Source organism: Ursus americanus, chromosome 3, assembly GCF_024610735.1.
Source record: "Ursus americanus isolate L20-20 chromosome 3, mUrsAme1.1.p, whole genome shotgun sequence".
Taxonomy (NCBI): Eukaryota; Metazoa; Chordata; class Mammalia; order Carnivora; family Ursidae; genus Ursus; species Ursus americanus.
In genome coordinates, this window is record NC_142129.1 from 14,608,782 (window position 1) to 14,629,221 (window position 20,440).

The 20,440-nt window shown below is 35.8% G+C and overlaps 1 protein-coding gene across 4 annotated transcripts in view; it reads right to left on the reverse strand.

Annotated features, from left to right (window-relative positions):
- Positions 1–20,440, reverse strand: part of LOC123788889 (putative RNA-binding protein Luc7-like 2) — a 75,516-nt gene that overhangs the window by 15,882 nt on the left and 39,194 nt on the right. For all 4 annotated transcript variants that reach the window (XM_087860795.1, XM_045792538.2, XM_087860794.1 and 1 more), the window contains 5 exons: positions 15,528–15,626; positions 12,584–12,694; positions 7,996–8,139; positions 3,568–3,744; positions 1,718–1,809 (listed from right to left, as the gene is read on the reverse strand). In XM_087860795.1, coding sequence (XP_087716921.1) covers positions 1,718–1,809; positions 3,568–3,744; positions 7,996–8,139; positions 12,584–12,694; positions 15,528–15,626 — 623 coding nt within the window. The remainder of the gene's footprint in view (positions 1–1,717; positions 1,810–3,567; positions 3,745–7,995; positions 8,140–12,583; positions 12,695–15,527; positions 15,627–20,440) is intronic.

Below are 20,440 nucleotides of genomic sequence, written 5' to 3' on the forward strand. Positions count from 1 at the left end.
CAGCCTAAGTTTTAAAACTCTGGCTGCCTCACTATCTGTGACCTGGATAGATGATAAATCTTCTCTCAGCTTTGCTTGTCATTTGTAAAAGAAGGACAGTAACAGAAATTTCACAGGGGGATTATAAGGATTAAATGAACTAATGTTAGGTAAATTCTTAGCACTATGCCTGATACATAATGGGCACTCAGTAAGTGACAGTGATTTTTATCATTATCCTTTTCACTACCACAGTTGGAATCCCACCTTGCTTAACTCTGTACTTGCTTCTAATTTCTTCATCTTTCATTCTTGGTTATAATATTTCCTCAAGTTCACAGAGATTTAAAAAAATTTTTAAACACATTTCTGAAATAGCATTACAGTTTATAATCAATGTTAAAAGAAATCTGTCCGTTGGCAACAAAGGAGTAAGATGTGATATACTTTCTTGTCATCTATAGATGTGAAAATGCAGTCACGGCAAAGAATTTTTTTTTCTCATTCAACTATCACTTTGGTTGAATCATATAGATCAGTGGCACTACATACAGAATTGTAACAAACTGAGATTTCTAATGCCACTTATATGATCTTGTATTACAATGCTGAGTATTCCCATAGAAACTCAGGACACACAGAAGAGAACAGTGATAAAGTTAAGAGGTAAAATTTATGGTAAATGAACAACATATTTACCAATGGATATATGACAGCACTTCCCCTAAAAAAGCAAAATATCCACACGTACTTATGTTTCATTTCTTCATTACAGTGCAAAAATACTACCTGCTACAAGCCATGTAACACAAAGTTAGTTTAAACCTCTTGAAATAGATGAAACATAACATGCTCAAAGCTTGGGGGAAGCTGGCGTGACCAAGTCACATATTATGAAGGGTTTTAATTAGGCAAAAAATCTGCTGGAGATAAAGTATTTAAATTTCAGAGATGTGTAATACAATTAAGGGGACACTAAATTAGAACTGCAGGTAATTCTTTTGTGGCATACCCGTCCACTGTGAGGTTGTTAAAAAAGTTATATACATGAGTTCAAAGAAGGTTGCCACCATGACGCCACACAATTTGTTGCCAATGGGTAAAAGTCACTCAACATTTAAGCATTCTAAATATGCATATGGTTTTATCAACTAATGAATACCAATATTAAAAGAACTGCATACATTTGGCTATTATTAATACAATTTTAATAAGTTTATAGCTAATGGAATTGAAGAATTACAGAATCAAAGTATGATGTAAAATAATTTTTTTTAAAGATTTTTCAGTAATCTTTACATCCAATGTGGGGATCCAACTCACAGCGCTAAGATTAAGAGCAACATGCCCTACCAACTAAGCCAGCCAGGTACCCCAAAACACAAACCTCTGTCAAGAATAAAGCATATCACAATAAAAATAGTTTTATACCAATCTGGTACAAACCTAGCCATTATGAAAATCAGAAGGCTAGAAAAGCTTTGTAGTCAATCTTACAAAAAATAAGGATGTGAGTTGACTATTTACCCTTTATACATTTTGAAAGATACCACCTTGACTTAAGTGGCTGTAACTTAACATATTTGAACACTTTCACATGGTAGTATTTTCGAAAGTACACAGAAATCTCCCATGTCTACATTTATTAATACCTAAAATCCTGTATCAATCACATCTCTTTTTAGACCAGGGACCTTCAACTTCACATACTTGGACTATTCAATTAATCACTCCATACCTCCTCAGCTTCTCTCTTTCTTCTCTCTCCCTTTCTTCTCTTCGTTTCAGGCGTTCCTGATTTCTTTTCTCCTGTTTCTCAGCTACAACTCTCTTAAAAGACAATGACATGTCGCATAATAAAAAATGAGGAGCATTATTTATTGGGTCCATTCTTAACAAGAATTATCCTAAACTCTACTGTATCTGGTTCCCAATACAGTATAAGTAATATCAAAATCTGTTTAATAACAATTTAATTAAAAGTTTTCCTGGGGGGCGCCTGGGTGGCTCAGGTCATGGATCCAAGGGTCCTGGGATGGAGCCCTGCATCGGGCTCCCTGCTCAACAGGAAGCCTACTTCTCCCTCTCCCACTCCCCCTGCTTGTGTTCCCTCTCTCTCTGTCAAATAAATAAATAAAATCTTTAAAAAAAAAAAAAGGTTTTGCTGGGTAAAATCATTATGCTTACAAGCTAGTTTCCAAAATCTTTCCTCTTTCTGGGGAACATTTGTAAAATTTCGTATTTCTTCATGACTTAATATTTCAAAATCATTTCTACAAGATTTTTCTATGAATGTTTTCTAACATTATTTTGTACTTCTTCAAGTTTATTTTTTTAGTAATCTCTACACGCAATGCAGGGCTCCAATTCACGACCCTGACATCAAGAGGCACACGTTCTACCAACTGAGCCAGGAAGGTGCGCCTAGTTAATATTTTTTAAAGGACATTAAGAATTATAAAATCACTATAAGTTCCTATTCTCTGATTTCCAAAATAAGAATGTCTTCTGTCATTTCCAATTACCATCCCAATTCCGTTGCTTCAAAAAATACGAGTAAAATACTAAACAGTCCTGTTGCTAGGTCTGTGTCCACAAAGATTCCCAAATAGGTACCATTTTTGAGTTTAATAATTCAGAGTCCAGTAACCATTTGATATGGTGAAACTTACTTTGTCATTTTCAATAAAAACTTACCCAAAATCATCCTAGCTACTCAGAACACTCAGAAGAGCTCATTGTTAATTATAAATACAGAGATGTCTCTAAGTGTTTCTGACTCATTATTTTAAATGTCAAACTACACATCTTGGGTTAATTTTAGCGATAAAAGTCACTATCCAGGGTTTGCCATCTTTGAGCCATTTTTCCATTCACAACAAAATGTTACAGTGCCACAATTTTTAAAAAAACTAGCCCCATCAGACTGTTGGAAAGTAAACTGATTATATCCATTTACTCCGATTTCGTTTACATCTTTAGAAATAACCTTGTTTCCTTATCTTCTCAAAAGAATTCAGCACATGAGTAAGAACTGTATCACCTTTCTCACAATAGCCATATATGTAAGTGACAGTAACCATCCTCTTTTTAAAGATAGGTTTCATTCTAATTCCTTTCTGAAATGGGAGCAGGAGCATCAAGTAAAACTAGAGGTCCTACAAGCTTGCTAATATTTAGTGAAGAACTGCAAAATATTTCAAATAAATACTAGTTCTCATGTTCTCAATCTTCCTTTAAAGTAAATATTATACTAATATTATACTGTTAATTTTATTTCAAAGAAAATATAAAATTTGGGGGGGGGGGATTTCTATGAATAGTTTAGAACCCAGTTTGCAAGACTCCTAATTCAGTATCATTTTCAACACAAAATACTACCTCCCAGAAAAAGGGGACATTATTTAAAAGTCTGTTTCTCAGACATCATCCATTAAACCAGTTCTTATGTCCATTTATAATCCTACACTATTCAGTATGAATTGTTAGCAGAAGCAGAGTCAAGAACATTATACAAAAAGATAATACACATCAAAACAATGGGTGGTTAAATTAGATAAAGCACATGACATTAATTTACCAATGTACCTTTAATTCTTCAAGCTTCTCTCTTATTTCAATAAATCCCAGGTGCAGTTTACCCCCAAAATGATCAGCCAATCGTCTATCATTATCATGAAGACCTAAATAGGCAGAGCAGACTTCACAGACTCGAAGTTTCTGTTGTTGGAAACTGGAAGCTGGCATAGAATTCCGATAAACTTCCTAAACAAAAGTGAGAAAAACAATGTTCATATAAACCTCGATGAGTCCTACCATTACACAAAATACACTATTTATACAAAAAAAAAAAAATGCTTTCTAATGAATTAACAAAAGTATGGCTATTTTTGTCACAAAAATGATGGGTTTCTCACATTCCCATCCTCTGTCCTTAGGACTTCTTCCACTGGAGGTAAAATCAGAGATTCAAGTGCATTTTGCCAAGAACTACTATAAGAATTCTACCAAGATACAGAATATGACTTTCGGAAAAAGTTTTCTGTGTTCTACAATGCTCTGTTTTCTACAACTTTTGTTAAAAATGAGATGTAGCAACCCCAAAACTATGTCTCAGTGAAGGACCAAGGAAGAAGTCATCCACAGTGGCAGAGAAACAAAGCATGTCTTCGATACTGTTAGTTTCCTTCCAGTGCCTTCTTTCCTACAGATCGTTTTCTCCTCCTTTGGAAATGTGGACGGGGCATATAAATTATAAGACTTTCCACTAAGAGGAATAGTTCTATAAGATAAGCAATGAAAGGTGCCTTAATGAGAGAAAGACGCAACCATTTTAAGTTCATTAATGAAATAATAAATATCAGTGGGTTTGTGTATCCACTATACCCTTTTTCCCCCTTTGTTTTGAGGCCAGCAGCATGTCCAGCTCAAAGACATTACATTTCCAAGCCTCCACTGAACTTTGGCTAAGGAGATATTCAAGTGGACATTGCTGGATGGAATCTCGGAAAGTCCTTTCAAAGGGAATCAACAGACCAAGACCAAAAAAAAAAAAAAAAAAAAAAAAAAAAAACCACCGATGGCTGCTATCACCCGTGGATCAGAAAGTGATGGGAAACAATAGTTACAAAATGTCAATACCAAGATACTTATTAATTATAAAAAGTAGCACTGTAACTTCACAGTGGAAAAATGGGCCAATCACCAGAAATAGGACAAATCACTAATACATGCCTTCTGGTAAGATATAACATTACTTTAATGGTACTGTCAAAAATCTAACCAGGAAGAAAAATCAGACAAACCCAAACTGGAGGACATTTTACAAAATAACTAGCCTGTACTTTTCAAAACTGTCAAGATCATGTCAGACAAAGACTGGAGTTCCAGATTAAAGGAACCTAGAGGGACATTAACAACTAAATGCAGCACATCCTGAACTGGGCCTTAAACAAAGAACAAAAATTTTTTAGTAAAAATGAACATTACTGTAGCAATTGAAAAAATCTGCATAAAGTCTTCAGATTCATTAATAGTATTATAACTGTTAATTTCTGATTCAGATCATTCTACTGCAGTTATGTAATAGAATATCTTTGTTTTTAGAAAATACACACTGGAGTATTTGGGGATAAAGAGGCATTGTATCTATAACTTAATGTTAAACAGCTCAAACACACACAAAAACACACACACATATGAGGAGAAAGACAAAGCAAATATGGTAAAATGTTAACATCTGGAGTCTGGGTGAAGGATATAGGGGAATTCTTTAACTAGTTCTTAAACTTTTCTTAAGATATTTCAGAATAAAAGTTTTTTAAAAACAAAAACAAGGGTGTCTAGGTGTCTCAGTGGGTTAAGCATCTGCCTTTGGCTCAGGTCATGAACCTGGTGTCCTGGTTTCGGCCTCATTGGCTCCCTGCTCAACAGGGAATCTGCTTCTGTTTCTCATACTCCCTCTGCCCACCGCACCCCCCCTCCCCCCTGCCCCAGCTCATGCTCTCTTGTGAGCTCTCTCTCAAATAAATAAAATCTTAAAAAGAAAAGAAAAACCAATGTATGACACTATGAGACAAGTCAAGTCAATTTTTGTGCCTTGTTACTCTTTTTCCTCTTTCTAGTTAGGTGCAGAGAAAAAGCTTTAGGCGTGGTGGCCATACTGCCAACACAAATTGATAAGCATAAAGATGAATCCATGCAATAAGGATGGCTGAATATAAAGCCAGAAATAGCCTGTGTACTTGATGGAATCAACAGAGCTGCTGTACCAGCCGCAGACTCCCTAATCACGATTATTTAATAAATGAGAAAAACAAACCCTTTCTTGGTTAAGCCATTGTATAAGTTAGGTTTTCTATTATGTGCATCTGAACATAATCTCTAGTGAGCAAGCAAATTTTTTAATGTACTGTCCTTAGTAAAAATCAACTGATAATAAAATATTAACAGACTAAAGATGTTGAACCGCTGTGCTACCAGAAAATATTCAAATGCATATACATGAAATTTCATGAAAACTGCAAAATATGTAAGTAATAACACTTACTAAGGTTCACTACTTGAGTCTTTTGGGGAAATGAGCTGTAAAATACTCTGCATTTAAACATTCATAGTGTTAAGGGGCGCCTGGGTGGCTCAGTCTGTTAGGCATCTGCCTTCAGCTCAGGTCATGATCCCAGGATCCCCTACTTGGCAGGGAGCCTGCTTCTCCCTCTCCTTCTCTCCCCTACTCATGTTTGATCTCTTTCTCTCAAATAAATCTCAAAAAAGAAAAAAAAAAATCCATAGTGTTTACTTTCTGGAATGATATTAATTACATTTAAAGAAATCCTAAGTATTAAGACTTTCAAATTAACAAGAATGGCTACATGGTATACCTTTTTCCATCCTATTACTTTTAATCTGTCTTTATATTTAAAGTAGATTTCTTGTAGCTAGCATATAGTTAAGTCTTGTTTTTATCTTTTTAAGACCTGAGCAGAAGGTGCTTAACAGATTGAGTCACCCACGCGCCCTAAGTCTTGCTTAAAAAAATAAAACAAAATCCAGTCTCACAATCGCTGCCTTTTAATTTGAATGTTTAGACCATTTATATTTAACGTACTTACTAGAACACTGGGTTTAAGTCTACACCATTGTGCTATTTACTTTCTATATGTCCAATCTGTTGTTTGTTCCTTTTCTCCTGTCTTCTTTTAGATTATTATTTAGGATTCCATTTTATTTCTACGTAGTTATACCTTTTTATCCCCCTCTAGTGGTTTCTCTAGAGTTCACAGTATACAACTTAAAAAGAAAGCTAGAGAGACTATTAATATCAAAGGAGATTTCAAAGCAAAAGATATTATAGGACAGTTCAAAATAATAAAGGGTTTAATTATTTAGAAAGACACAGCAAACATAAATGTGTATTAACCTAATAACAGAGCTTCAAAATACATGAAGCAAAAACCGACAAAATGGAAAGCGTAAGCAAACAAAACCACAATTAGAGATGGAGACTTTAATACTCCTCTCAAATAGAACAGAAAATCAATAGGATATGGAGGACTTGAATAATCAATCAACTATCTTGACTCAATTAACATTTATGAACACTCCATTTAATAAGGCAGAGTATCATTCTTTTCAAATGCAGATGGAACATTCACCAAGACCACATGCAGAGTACAAAACAAGTACTGATATATTTAAGAGACCTGGAATCACACAAATGTTCTCTCACTGCAACAGAACTAAATTAAAACCAGAAAAATATTTGGAAAAAATACCAAATATATAAAAACACACTCCTAAATAACCGATAGGTCAAAGAAGAAATCACAAGCAATATTAGCAAATGAAAATAAAAACACATGAAATTCTGTGGGATGCAGCTACAATAGTGCCTAGAAGAAAATCTGTAGCATCAAATGGGCTAAGATCAATTATCTAGGCTTCCATTTTAAGAGGGCAGAATGAGAACAAATTAAACTGGGGTGTGATACAGTTAAGAGCAATGGAGACTATGGCAAAATGGGAGAATACAATCCCATCTGAAGACATCCGATTTTCTAAAAAACATGAGATAGGCCAAAGAAAATAGAACTTCGTCTGCAGGATATTAGATTTTGACCTGTGCTACGGAGAAAGAATGTGAGGAGGCTCCGAAAGTACCAGCAGATTGTTCTGAGACAGGAAGAGAAAGGAGATGCTATGGTTGCATGGTGGTAAAGTCAAGGGAGGGAGGGTATCATAAGAACCGCATTTATGCAATTCTGTATGTGACTGCTGTGTATGACTAGCTGGTTTAGTTAATTTCATTTTCTAGATATAAATTTCAACAGATCAAAGCCTCTAAAGTAAAAACAAAAAACCCCACAACTCTGATACATAATCCATTACTATGGTATGGACTGACTAAATTTTTTAACTGGTTTAAACTGCCTGTACTAGCAGTAACTTTCCAATAATTTTCAATCAAATAAGTTTTGACAGGAAGGCTGTACATATTACCATGAAAAATTGTATTACCTCTGCTTCTCTTTTCTTTGCCCGTGCTTTCTCTACTTCATCCATTACTTTCTGGGATTCTTCCACATTTCCTTCAGCTCCTAGTTGTTCCACCTTGGCCAACAACTTACCAATTTCTTCATTTAACTCGTGAACACGTTCTGCCTAGAAAGAAACAGAAAAGAAGATCATGAATAAAAAGCAGAATAAGGGGTACCTTGGGTAGCTGAGTCATTAAGTGCCTGCCTTCGGCTCACGTCACAATCCTGGGGTCCTAGGATCAAGTCCCACATTGGGCTCCCTGCTCAGTGGGAAGCCTGCTTCTCCCTCTCCCACTCCCCCTGCTTGTGTTCCCTCTCTTGCTGTCAAATAAATAAATAAAATCTTTTATAAATAAATAAAATAAATAAAGTTAGCAGAGTTCAAAATATTTCATAAATGCTCAGAGAAGACTTACCTAAGGCAATGTGAGTATAAATAATGTTTTCTGAGCATATCATAAATGAACTGCTGGGATATGAGGATGTTTTGAGCCTATCTGCCCTCACTGCAGTGAGGTCAGGAATACAACTGATCTCAATTTATTACTTTACAACCTCTGCTTTGGCAGTGTATTCCAAATATAAAATACCGTTTCTTCCACAATCTGCCCCAATGTACCTTTCCAAACCACCTCTTGCTGTTACCCACTTCACAACACAATCTATAGTTATATCTAGTTTCCCAAATTTACTCTTGTTTTCTGCCTCTGTGACTTTGAAGAGGGATGTCATCCCTCTTTCTCGGACATCATCCCTTACCTCCCCCTTGTCTGAACTCCTGTATGTCTATTCATTCAACAAGATTCAACTATTCTGTGAAACATTCTTGATCAATCAATAACCACATCTCAACCCCACTTAAACATAAGCTGAGAGGGCGAAACCCTCCTTTGTGCCATCTTTTTATCTTTCAAAACACTCTTTATGTACATATCATACTTTTATATATATATACCTCTGTACATATATACACTTATGTATATACTTTTATATACATATCACACTACCTTAAAGATAGCTATTTATATTTCCTATCTTTGTATTTCCAATGCCCAACAAACAGCATAGGCTCAAAGAGGAGTTACAAGAATGAACTGGCAGATGCTCTTTAAAATTAATATACGACTTTAGAGTCCAAGAGGTCTGGCTTATTGCTAAACCGATTACCAGCTATGTAGTTTTGACCACATTACTTAACCTGAATCTACTTCCTCATCAGAGAAGTGGGAATAATACCTATCTCATAAAGTTTTAAGAAATGAGAAAATGTGACTTGCACATATACTGCAGAGCACATTACTGATTTTCAGTATACTACCGAAACACTCTGTCTCCCTTAGCCTTAGTTCATGTCTTTCCCCTGGGATTAATTCTTGCCTTGGGATCTGTGTCCTCCCCCTTCTCTTCATCATCATCATCCTGAGAATATCGTTCATTTCTATTGTTTTAATGGCATATGATACCTATACAGTCTTTCTATTGGCCACAAAGTAAGTATTCAGGCTGTGTGGCCAATTATATTAGCAAAGAAGATTTTAATTTGATACGGACACCCAGTCCCAACAAACTAGGGTGCCAATAATCTTTACTTCTCAAATGTCCTTCAATCTAAAATATTCATCCCATAAAGAAATTTTCAATTCTACTATCATTTTCTTACCTCTTTAACAAAGTGGTATTTTTTTCCCCTGTCACAGAATGACTGTAGTATGCCCTAAACTCTTCACCTTTCCCTGTATCCATCTCTTTCCTATATAATTAGTACCATCATATTCTGATTCTGAATTTGGCCATGTAACTGGCTTTAGTTAACAGGACAGTAGCAAACATGACAGAAGGAAAGGCCTAAGAAGCACCTGTATGACATTTTTTGTACGTGTTCCACTACCCTAAGAACATGGCGAGGCTAGTCTTCTGGGCTCAACAGCCTCTGACTGACCAGAAGACGTGTGATTGAACCCAGCTGAGACAGGAATAACTGCCCAGGCAAGTTCAGCCTAAATCATTGACTGAAGACTCATGGGCTAAAATACTTACTATTTTAAGTCACTGAGTTTTAGGTAATTTGTTAAACAAACAGCATTTTTGTAGTGAGAGATAACCAATACAATACCATATAAACCAAGATAGCACTTGTGGATCTTTTTCAACCATAACATTAGATTCCTGCACTTTAGAATCCCATCTTTAGAGAACCTTTCAGAAAAAGTTGATTAAAAATAACCGTTTCCTCAGGGCACCTGGCTAGCTAAGTCAGTAGAGCACGCAACTCTTGGTCTCCGGGTTTTGAGTTCGAGCCACACACTGTGTGTAGAGATTACTTAAAACAAACAAAAAAACCTTTCCTCAAACAAGGGAATCCATTTCCCTCTGTACATCCATCTCTGAGAACTTATTTAATGCTGTCATCCACTCTATCTAGGTAAATTCTTTATCTCCATTCTGCATTTTCATAAAATGTACAAACTATATTGAATGGCACAAAATGTTTCAAAGTAGTAAGTCATCAAATCAACAAAATACAATACAGGGGCTTTAACATTCTGATTAGAACAAACCAACTCTATACAGAGAAAATGAACACATTCAGGATATTAGATAATATTTAAAAATTGTTAACTTTATGGATGTGAAATGATGTTCTATGTTTTAGAGGTGAAACGATGTGACATCTGGAATTTGCTTTTAAAATAATGAAACAGGGCCATCTGGGTGGCTCAGTCAGTTAAGAGTCTGCCTTCGGGGGCGCCTGGGTGGCACAGCGGTTAAGCATCTGCCTTCAGCTCAGGGCATGATGCCGGTGTTATGGGATCAAGTCCCACATCAGGCTCCTCCGTTATGAGCCTGCTTCTTCCTCTCCCACTCCCCCTGCTTGTGTTCCCTCTCTCGCTGGCTGTCTCTATCTCTGTCAAATAAATAAATAAAATCTTAAAAAAAAAAAAAAAAAAAGAGTCTGCCTTCGGCTCAGGTCATGATCTCAGAGTCCTGGGATTGAGCCTCATGTCGGGCTCCTTGTTCAGTGAGGAGTCTGCTTCTCCCTCTCCCTCTGTCCCTTCCCCTGCTCCATTTCTCTCTCTCTCACCCTCTCTCTCTCAAATAAATAAAATCTTTAATAAATAAAAAACAATGAAACAAGAGCAAAAAACTGACTACGAATCCACTGGACTGTACTTTTCTAGTTTTTATTTGTATTTTTAAAGTTTATTTATTTAAGCATCTCCACACCCAATGTGGGGCTCAAACTCACAACCCAGAGATCAAGAGTTGCATGCTCTACCAACTGAACCAGCCAGGGAATCTCTTTCCACTTCTTGCATGTATGTTCATATTTTTAAAAAAATTTTTTTTTTTTTTTTTTAAGTAGGCTTCACACCCAGCATGGAGCCCAACGCAAGGCTTGAACTCACAACCCTGAGATCAAGACCTGAGCTGAGAGATCAAGAGCTGGATGCTTAACTGACTTGGGCCACCCAGGTACTCGCACCACAAAGTATTTTTTTTTAAGTGGGGGGTAAAACAGAACATCTAAAGAACACTAAAAACTCAACATTTAAAAAAAATGAACAGTCCATTTGGAAAATGGGTTTAAGATAGATATTTCATTAAAGAGGTACATAAATGGCAAATAAACACAAGAAAAAAATGTTCAGCATCATTAGGCATTAGGGAAATGCAAACTGAAACCAAGAAATATCACTACACACCTTTAAGAATGGCTAAAATGAAAATTAGTGACACCATCAAATGTTGGCACAGATGTGAAGAAACCAAATCACTAACACATTGCTGGTAGCCACTTTAGAAAAAAGTTTGACACCTGCACTCAAAACTAAAAATGGACTTACCATATGACCACATGACCCAGAAACTGCATTCTTAGGCATCTATCCCAGAGAAATGAAATGTTTATTGCAGTTTTACTGGTGCTAACCAGTAACTGCAAGCAACCCAAACATCCTTCAATGTGTGGTTAAACTGTGGTATATCCATACCACGGAATACTACTCAAAAAGGAATGAACTACTGATACACACAGCAACTTGTCTGAATCAAGTAACCTGTGCCGAGTGAAAAGAAACAATCTGAAAAGGTTACATGATTCCATTTATGTAATATTCAGGAAAATAATTACAGAGCCGGAGAATACATTAGTGGTCACCAGAAGACAGGGAAAAGGGGGAAGAGATATGGCTATAGAGAGGTAACATGAGGGAGTCTCATGGTGATGTTACAGAGCACTAACTTCATTATGGTGGTAGTTACCCAAGTTACTTACACATGTGGTAAAACTGCACAGAGCTACGTATACACATACACACACAAGTGCACACATAACTGGTAAAATCTGAATAAACTGTCACGATTGGACCAGTATCAATTTCTTGGCTTTGACAGTGTACTATAGTTGTATAAAATGTGAACATCAGGGGAAGCTAGAGGAAGAGTTCAGAGAATTCCCTATATATGTCTTTGCAATCTGTGGATGTGATTATTTCAAAATAAAAAGTTAAAATTAGTGAGCTGAAACGGTATTTTGTAGTACCAATGAAATAACTGAAAATTCTTACCTTTGCTGCCACTTCAGCACTAATCTCTTCTTGAGTTTCTGCTAATCTTTTCTTAGCCACTTCTGTTCTTCGATCACAATCTGCAATGAATGACTGAAGATGATCCATAGCCTGCAAAGTTTAATTAAAAGACAATTACTGCCAAAAAAAATCAACTTTATTCAGGAATATCTTTACTCAAAAATTATACATAATTTTCTTATTTTTTAAAGTAGGCTCCACACCCAGCGTGGAGCCCAATGCAAGGTCTGAACTCACGACCCTGAGATCAAGACCTGAGCTGAGATCAAGAGTCAGACACTTAACCAACAGAGCCACCCAGGTGCCCCTTTATTATTTCTTAATGCTAATAGGGTAGTAAAAAAGTAACAAAAGCAGGTTCAATTACGAACCAAAAATACTACTCATCACCTATCAAATTGGCAAAGACTAAACATAAATAATTCCCAGGAAAGGTAAAACTATAAGGAAACTATCACTCTCACACTGTGCTGAAGAAACCACAGATCAGTGCAGCGTTTAAAAAAGGCAAGGTGGTAAATAGTATCAAAAAGACTTGAAAATGTCCCCTTAGTATAAATTTTTGCTTCCAGAAATGCCTTTTAAGAAAGTGATCAGATACATAAAAGGCTTAATATTCAAAGATGTTCCTCACAATGTTATTTTTATGGTGAAAAGTTGTAAATAACCTAAATATCTAGGTAACGTAGGAATTTTAATCTTCAGCCGTTAAAAAAAAGGTTTTAATAGAATACTTAATGATATAAGAAAATGTTCATGATTTGTAAATAAAAAGCATGTTACACAGTATCATAAGCCATAAAATACCAATTGTGTAAAATAAAGCATAGGAAAAAAAGGGAAGAGCATACATAAAATTTTAGCAATAATTCTTTTCAGATATATGGATAATTTTTAATAATCTGTTTTTCCATGCTTCTCAAATTTTCCATAATGAAAATGTTACAATCAGGAAAACCTGCTTTCTTTTCAAAGAACCAACCAGTGACAATTTTAGCAATGTCTACATTGTAAAAATCCAATTCAATAATTAAAGACATCTGTCAGGCATAAATTATGATGTCTGAAATTAAATAGTAATTCATTTAAACATAAACTCTTAAGATTTATTCCCAAGTCAAGCAATTTGGACTTTCATACCTTACTGTACAGAAACAGAGTTAATTTAAAATACAAAAGTTTAATTAAAAATAGAAACTTATTCAGCACATAGCAAATTCTAAGAATTTCTTGAAAGCGAAAACCAACAGGCTCATTTAAAAGCTCTTATCTGTGATAACAAAGAAATAGCTATTGAGGGGCACTTGGGTGGCTCAGTTGGTTAAAGCGGCTGCCTTCCGCTCAAGTCATGGTCCTGGAGTCCTGGGACAGAGCCCCATGTTGGAATCCCTGCTCAGCAGGAGTCTGGTTCTCCTTCCCTCTGCCTCTTCCCCCCCTTCCTGTGTGTGCACTCTCTTTCTTGTTCACTCTCTCTCAAATAAATACAAATCTTTTTAAAAAAGGTTATTTAGCTCTTTTAATTTAAAATTCATCTTTAAATTCACAAGATATATCTATTAAAATTTCCTTATGGGAAAATAAAAGTGGCATCTCAAAGAGTGAGAGGAAAAAGATGTACTAATCAGTAGTGTTGGGTCAATTAAGTGGGTATCTGGAAAAATAAAGCTAAATCTATACCTCAATTCCTTAGACCAGCATAAATTTAACTTGGTTCAAAGATCTAAGTGTTTAAAATGAAGCCATAAAAAATACCAGAAGAAACCATGAGAGAACTCTTATCACCTCAGAATAGGGAAGACCCTATTGAATTAACTCATTAGAATATTTTTAAAGCACTTATAAATGAGATGACTATAAAAATATTCTGCAAGGCCCACAAACCACTAGAAGAAAAATGGTAAAATATGGAAAATGACCTAAATATCCATACCCCTACCTCTAGATGATTTCCACTATATTTTATGCCCAGAATATATTAAATCAAAATCTAATTAAAGATGTCTCTCCCAACTGTTCCAGCCCCATATTAAATTATGTTTACACAGATGACTTTCATTTTGTTGTTTTGTTTTTTGACGGAGAGAGAATGTGCAGGGCCAGGGAGAGAAGGAGAGGGAGAGAGAATCTTAAGCAGGCTCCACTCCCAGTACAGAATGTGGTGCAGGACTTGATCTCACAACCCTGAGACCATGACCTGAGCTGAAACCAAGTTGGCCGCTTAATTGACTGAGCCACCCAGGCACTCCTGACTTTGATTTCTATTAGCAGAAATTCTTAGAAGTACATGGGGGTGCTTAGTGACTGCTTTACCTTACTGTAAAAAGTATAAGATGTACGCTCATCAATATCTTTTATGAAATGCTAACTGGTATGTTTTATATAAATATAAAAAAAATTTCCCTAGTTTTGTACAAACAATTCCGTTTGTATAAACTACAAATCAGATCTTGAGCCTTTAAGGTACCTAAATGGTACCTCCTACTCTAATATTTCTTCTATTAGTTTTACATAAAAACACTGTACTTCACATCCTCTCTCTATATATATATATTCATAGATACAAAAATAAAAATGAATGTAAAAATTCAGTAAACTATTAAAGGGCCTTAAATACATCAGAAATTTGTTGTTTACATGTGCTTAATTAAATTGAGGTTTCCTTAATCATCACAACTTTCCTGGAATAGTTTTTCAAAAGCATATATGCATTGCATGGATTTTTACACATTTTCATAAAATGTCCACCTTATTTTTTTTAAATGTTGTCTGTCAAGAAAATACATGATCTTACTCAATTTAGTACTGTCCTTCATAACACAAAGAAGATAATTTGCTAAGAGCCTTTTCCTATAGAGATATTAATCCATATTCAAAATGTTTTACTACAAAAAATAATCTAACCCATTAAAGCAAAATCACATACATCAAGTTCAAAGAAAAAATCTTGTTCTTTGGATGCAATTTCATAATCTGCTCTTAAAGCCAGGTCATGAACTTTCAGGCATTCTCCAAGATCCATTCTCTAGGGGGTGAAAAATAAGACATATTATTCAAACAGTAAACACATTTTTCAAAAATTCATTAACAAGCACAGTTCTCTTCAAAATACAAATTAAGTCTTACAGATGCTTATTTATGAACTTTCAAATTACAAAATTTCACAAGTATAAAACTTGGTGCCAGAAGAAAATCCACATCAATTCTACCAACAGATGGGAACAGTGATTACTTTTGTACTTAAGAACGGACGAGGAAAACTATAAAAATCTGAAAAAAGCTTCTAGCTTCTGTATCAAAACTAATTTCACTTAGCCCATTAACACAGAAAAGATAATGTTAGTTTAAAATTAAGCTAAAAAATATGTAAACCAAATATCTGTATTAAAGTCAGTATTCTTTGAGAACATTGTTTTTTTTTTTTTTTTTTTAAGATTTTATTTATTTATTTGACAGAGAGAGAGACAGCCAGTGAGGAGGGAACACAGGCAGGCGGAGTGGGAGACGAAGAAGCAGGCTCCCAGCAGAGGAGCCCGACGTAGGGCTCAATCCCAGGAACGTGGGATCATGCCCTGAGCTGAAAGCAGACGCTTAATGACTGAGCCACCCAGGCACCCCGAGAACATTCTGATTTTCAAATAAAGATGGAGTCCTCAAACATAAGACCAGTAACCTTGATAAGGATTCTAGACAAGACTCTAGGTGAACTAGTAGAAAGAAATTTATTAAGACTCGATATAACTTCACAAAAAACAAGTATCAAATCCTGTTTACAAGCATATATCAGGGATATTAAATATACTCCCATTGAACCTAGGATCCTTGTACTTAGAATTCCAATTAGACATTATTTACCAAATCAGAGATTTTCTCCTGAGACAAAAATTCCTAAAAATCTGGCCATTTTTACATGCATCTGAGCAAGTAAGATCTTTCAGGAAATCTTTTAGGGGGAATACTGAGGGGAAAAAATTGGGCTAGATGCGAAGATATTTACAGATGTGATTAATGGATGACCCAAGTAAAACAGATTTTCCAAACTGAAAGTATGCTATCCTGTCAAAAGAATGTCTCAGAATTGCTGGAAGGTTGGTAAAAAGGGAATACGATAATTTGAAAAGGTATAGTAAACTATGCAAACACTATAGTAGTAAAGTCATTCCTTCAATTAACTGTGTACCCATTTGTGCCAAGCACTATGCTAGGTGCTAGGGACACAGAGCTAACTGACAGAGATACATACGGTCTCCGACCTCATGGAGCTGACATTTAGAAGATAATTAGAAACAAATAACTAACCATAATTGTGTCTCTGAATACAGTTAGGAGGTTCAATAAAATAGTAACGCTCCCATTACGATGGGATGCTGCCTGGTGATCAGAGAAGGTCTTTATGAAGAGGTTACATTTAAACTGGATTTAAAATGTGTGAGGAAGCAAACTTAGCTTAGGAAAAGCTAAGAAAAGAATGCTTAAGGTTTTACAGAAGATTTAGGAGGCAGACCTTAAAAAAAAAAAAAAAAGAAAAGAAAAAAGCCAGTATCAGGCAGAGGGATGTTTCTAGTAGCAAGGGATAGACGAGAACAATCAATGGCACATAGGTCTGGGCCTTAAGCTTTGTATGTAAATATCTAGATATAACCCTGTCTTAACTTTTTTGCCAACAACCTGGATACAACAAAGGATATGAATGTCAATTTTGTACAATATTCCAAGCTAAAAAAAAATAGTCAATTCACTGGATTAAGATTCAAAAGATTCTGGGCACCTGGTTGGCTTAGTTGGAAGAGCATGTGACTCTTGATTTCAGGGTCATGAGTTCAAGACCCAAGCTATGTGTAGAGATTACTTAAAAATAAACTTTTTAAAAAAAATCTAAGATTCAAAAGAATTGATAGATCAAATAAAATTTAAAATATGAAGTCTTACAGTCATATCTAAGAAGACAAATTTACAAGCAGCTATGAGCAGAAAATTAAGACAAATTAAAATACATACCCATCAAGAGTTACAATGTGGCATCACTAAGATAAATTAACTTACAGGACATAGTATGAACAAAGTGAGAAATCTCTTGCTGAAGGCTGGCAAACACCTCTCTTCCAATGATACATTCTGTGTGCTAACACATTTCAAGGGATATAAGTGAGTTAGACCAAGTGTTTCAAAACCAAGCTATACAAAAAAAGCCAGAGGACAGATGCAATTAGCCAAGAAAAATCGAAATGTGAACCTAGTCCTCAATCAACTAAAGAACTTTTCAGCATGAAGCAGAAATAGATTTTATTATGGGCCCAAGGGACTCGAGAGTCAGATTTTAACTTTCTCTCAAAAACAAAAACAAAAACCCCACCAACTTTCTAATGGTCAAAAGCTTTCCAAAGATAGAACACACCTCAAGAGTTAATGAGTTGCCAGATAACTGAAAGATCCCAATACTAAGGTTTAGACAACCATTTTTTTAGATAGCGAGGAAGGTACTCAACTGTTAAGTAGCTTCCTCCTTCCAACTCTGAGATTTTATGATTATCTGAAAAATTAAGTTTCTCTGTAAAACTCTACTACCTCGGTTATTAATTATGTAAAACAATGAATGGGAAAATATAGACAATGTCTTCAAAGCTATCCTTTGGGAAATAATAAGGAATATTCACAAGTATTATAAGTTCTCATCCCATTGATGGCTCTCACGTATCACTGTTGCTGAGCGTACTGAGATTTTTCCAGGCCCCACTGCTTACTCTCATTCATAGGTCTACAGATTAACTGAGTCTTCCAGTGACATTAAACAGCAACTGAAACATGCTGTTGATGTGTAGAAATTCAAAACTGCTTACTAAGCAACATTTTTAAGAAGCTATAGGAAAAAAATGTAATGTTCCTAAAATATGCAGGAAAATAAGATGGTAATGAAAAAATTGCAAAAGACCATTACCATCTTTGCTACACCAGCCTGTGTGTGTAAGAAGGCTCCATGCCCAACATGGGGTTTGAACTCATGACCTCACGATCAAGAGCTGCATGCTCTAGAATGAGTGTTTCTTAACTGATATCTTCACAATAATCTCTCCAACTCCCTTTATACGTGTATTTCTATAGCTACAGTTGTTTATGGGATGCTACACTTACTTCCTAAAATGCTATGAGACCACAGTTGGGAATGCCATTGGTCCAATGCAGTGGTTTTTAACCTAGACCTGGGGTAATAATATTGATACAAGCTTTTGAAAACAGGTCCAAGCCCTACCTTCCAAAGAGAGAACTGTAAAAGCCTCCCAGGTGTTTTTAATGTACAACGCTGGGAACCACTCACTGATCTAGTTTTATTCCCAATTTACAGACAATGGAATCAAAGCCCAGAAAGACACTTATTCCAGACACTTACTAGAAAATCTGGTTAGACCGATTTCTAGTCTAATACCCCTTCTGTTTTACCATGCAGTGTTCTACACATAGCAGATACCCAAAGCAGTTGTCTAACGGCCTTTCCTCCAGTTATCTCCCTTATCTTTATCCTCTGCTTAACAAGATTTCCAATCTGTTATCAATAAAAACCTAAAAGGAGTATATAAATCTTGTCTCACTGTTTAACCTAAACATCTCTGTTGCCCACCCATACTGGCAGGAATTCTAGGCTTTTCCTCTGCTCTATCTTGAAACTTACATCATACAACCAACCGAAGGAAAAAACCCAAATATGTGGGTCAACAACAAAATGAACACCAAAAAGGACACAATTCACAATTATACCACTGATGTAAGGATGGACTTTTGGTTAAGAAGAAGTTGGGTGGGGGGGGGGATGTATGCCTTGGAGGGAAATTTGTGCAAGGGGGAAATTTTCACTACATCACTAGAATATGAGCTCCACAAGCACTAGTATTTTTTCTGTTTTACCTACTGGGTAATTTATCTGGTATATAGGAATGTTTAATAAATATTTGTTGAATGAATCAGACTGATAAAGAGGACAAGGAAGAAATTTGGCAGGAGGGGGTTTTGAGCTTCATAAGCAAGGGTGGTCAAGATGCAACCCAGTACAAAACTGATCTGAGTTCTGGAAGAGAAGATCTTCTTCACCTCTCCATGGATTACCAATTTTGTTGGGACTTCTTTCCTTAAGTATGCTACTCTTCTGTCTTATTTCCTGTGTGCTATTGTCCTCCAGGAGATAGACCACCTGAACCTGACTCTATCCTGGGCCATGAGCTCTGCAGCTAGTTTTCCAGTCTAGCCTAGCTTACAAGAGTAGACTGGCCGGGGGCCAAAGTCCTAGGAGGAAGGGCCTATTTTTTTTTTTTTTTTTTTTTTGGCCTGAAATAGCCTCAGTGCTTATTCTTCAGGGATCTAGCAGGACGGTAGGTGTATTCAGATTTTCAGAATTCTAGATACTAGTTATCTGTTTTCCTCTATCCATACCATTATGACTAAACACGTACTCTGGCACTGTCATACACACAAGGAGTATTTAAAATAAAGAACAATCAAGCCAAAACAAACAGAACTACCTGCCAATGTAAAAGTGAGTGAAGGGTAAGTGTGTCCATGTTAATGCTGAGACCACCATCATCTGATTAAAAAGCCACCACAAAGGGAACCATGATAGAACCACACCATGACCAGCTACAGACCAATCCTCAAAAGCTGAATCAATCCTGACTTGGTCACTGATGGTTCAATAGTGCTTTGAGCACTCAGTGCACAGATATTTGCTGCTGCTTCTCTTGTAAAATGAATGAACTTCAAACTGAATATAATACAATGTTTGGTTATTTATTTTAACTTACAATGGCTCTATTTGTAATGAAAGTCGTAGGGAGAGTTTTTGAATTTTTAAAT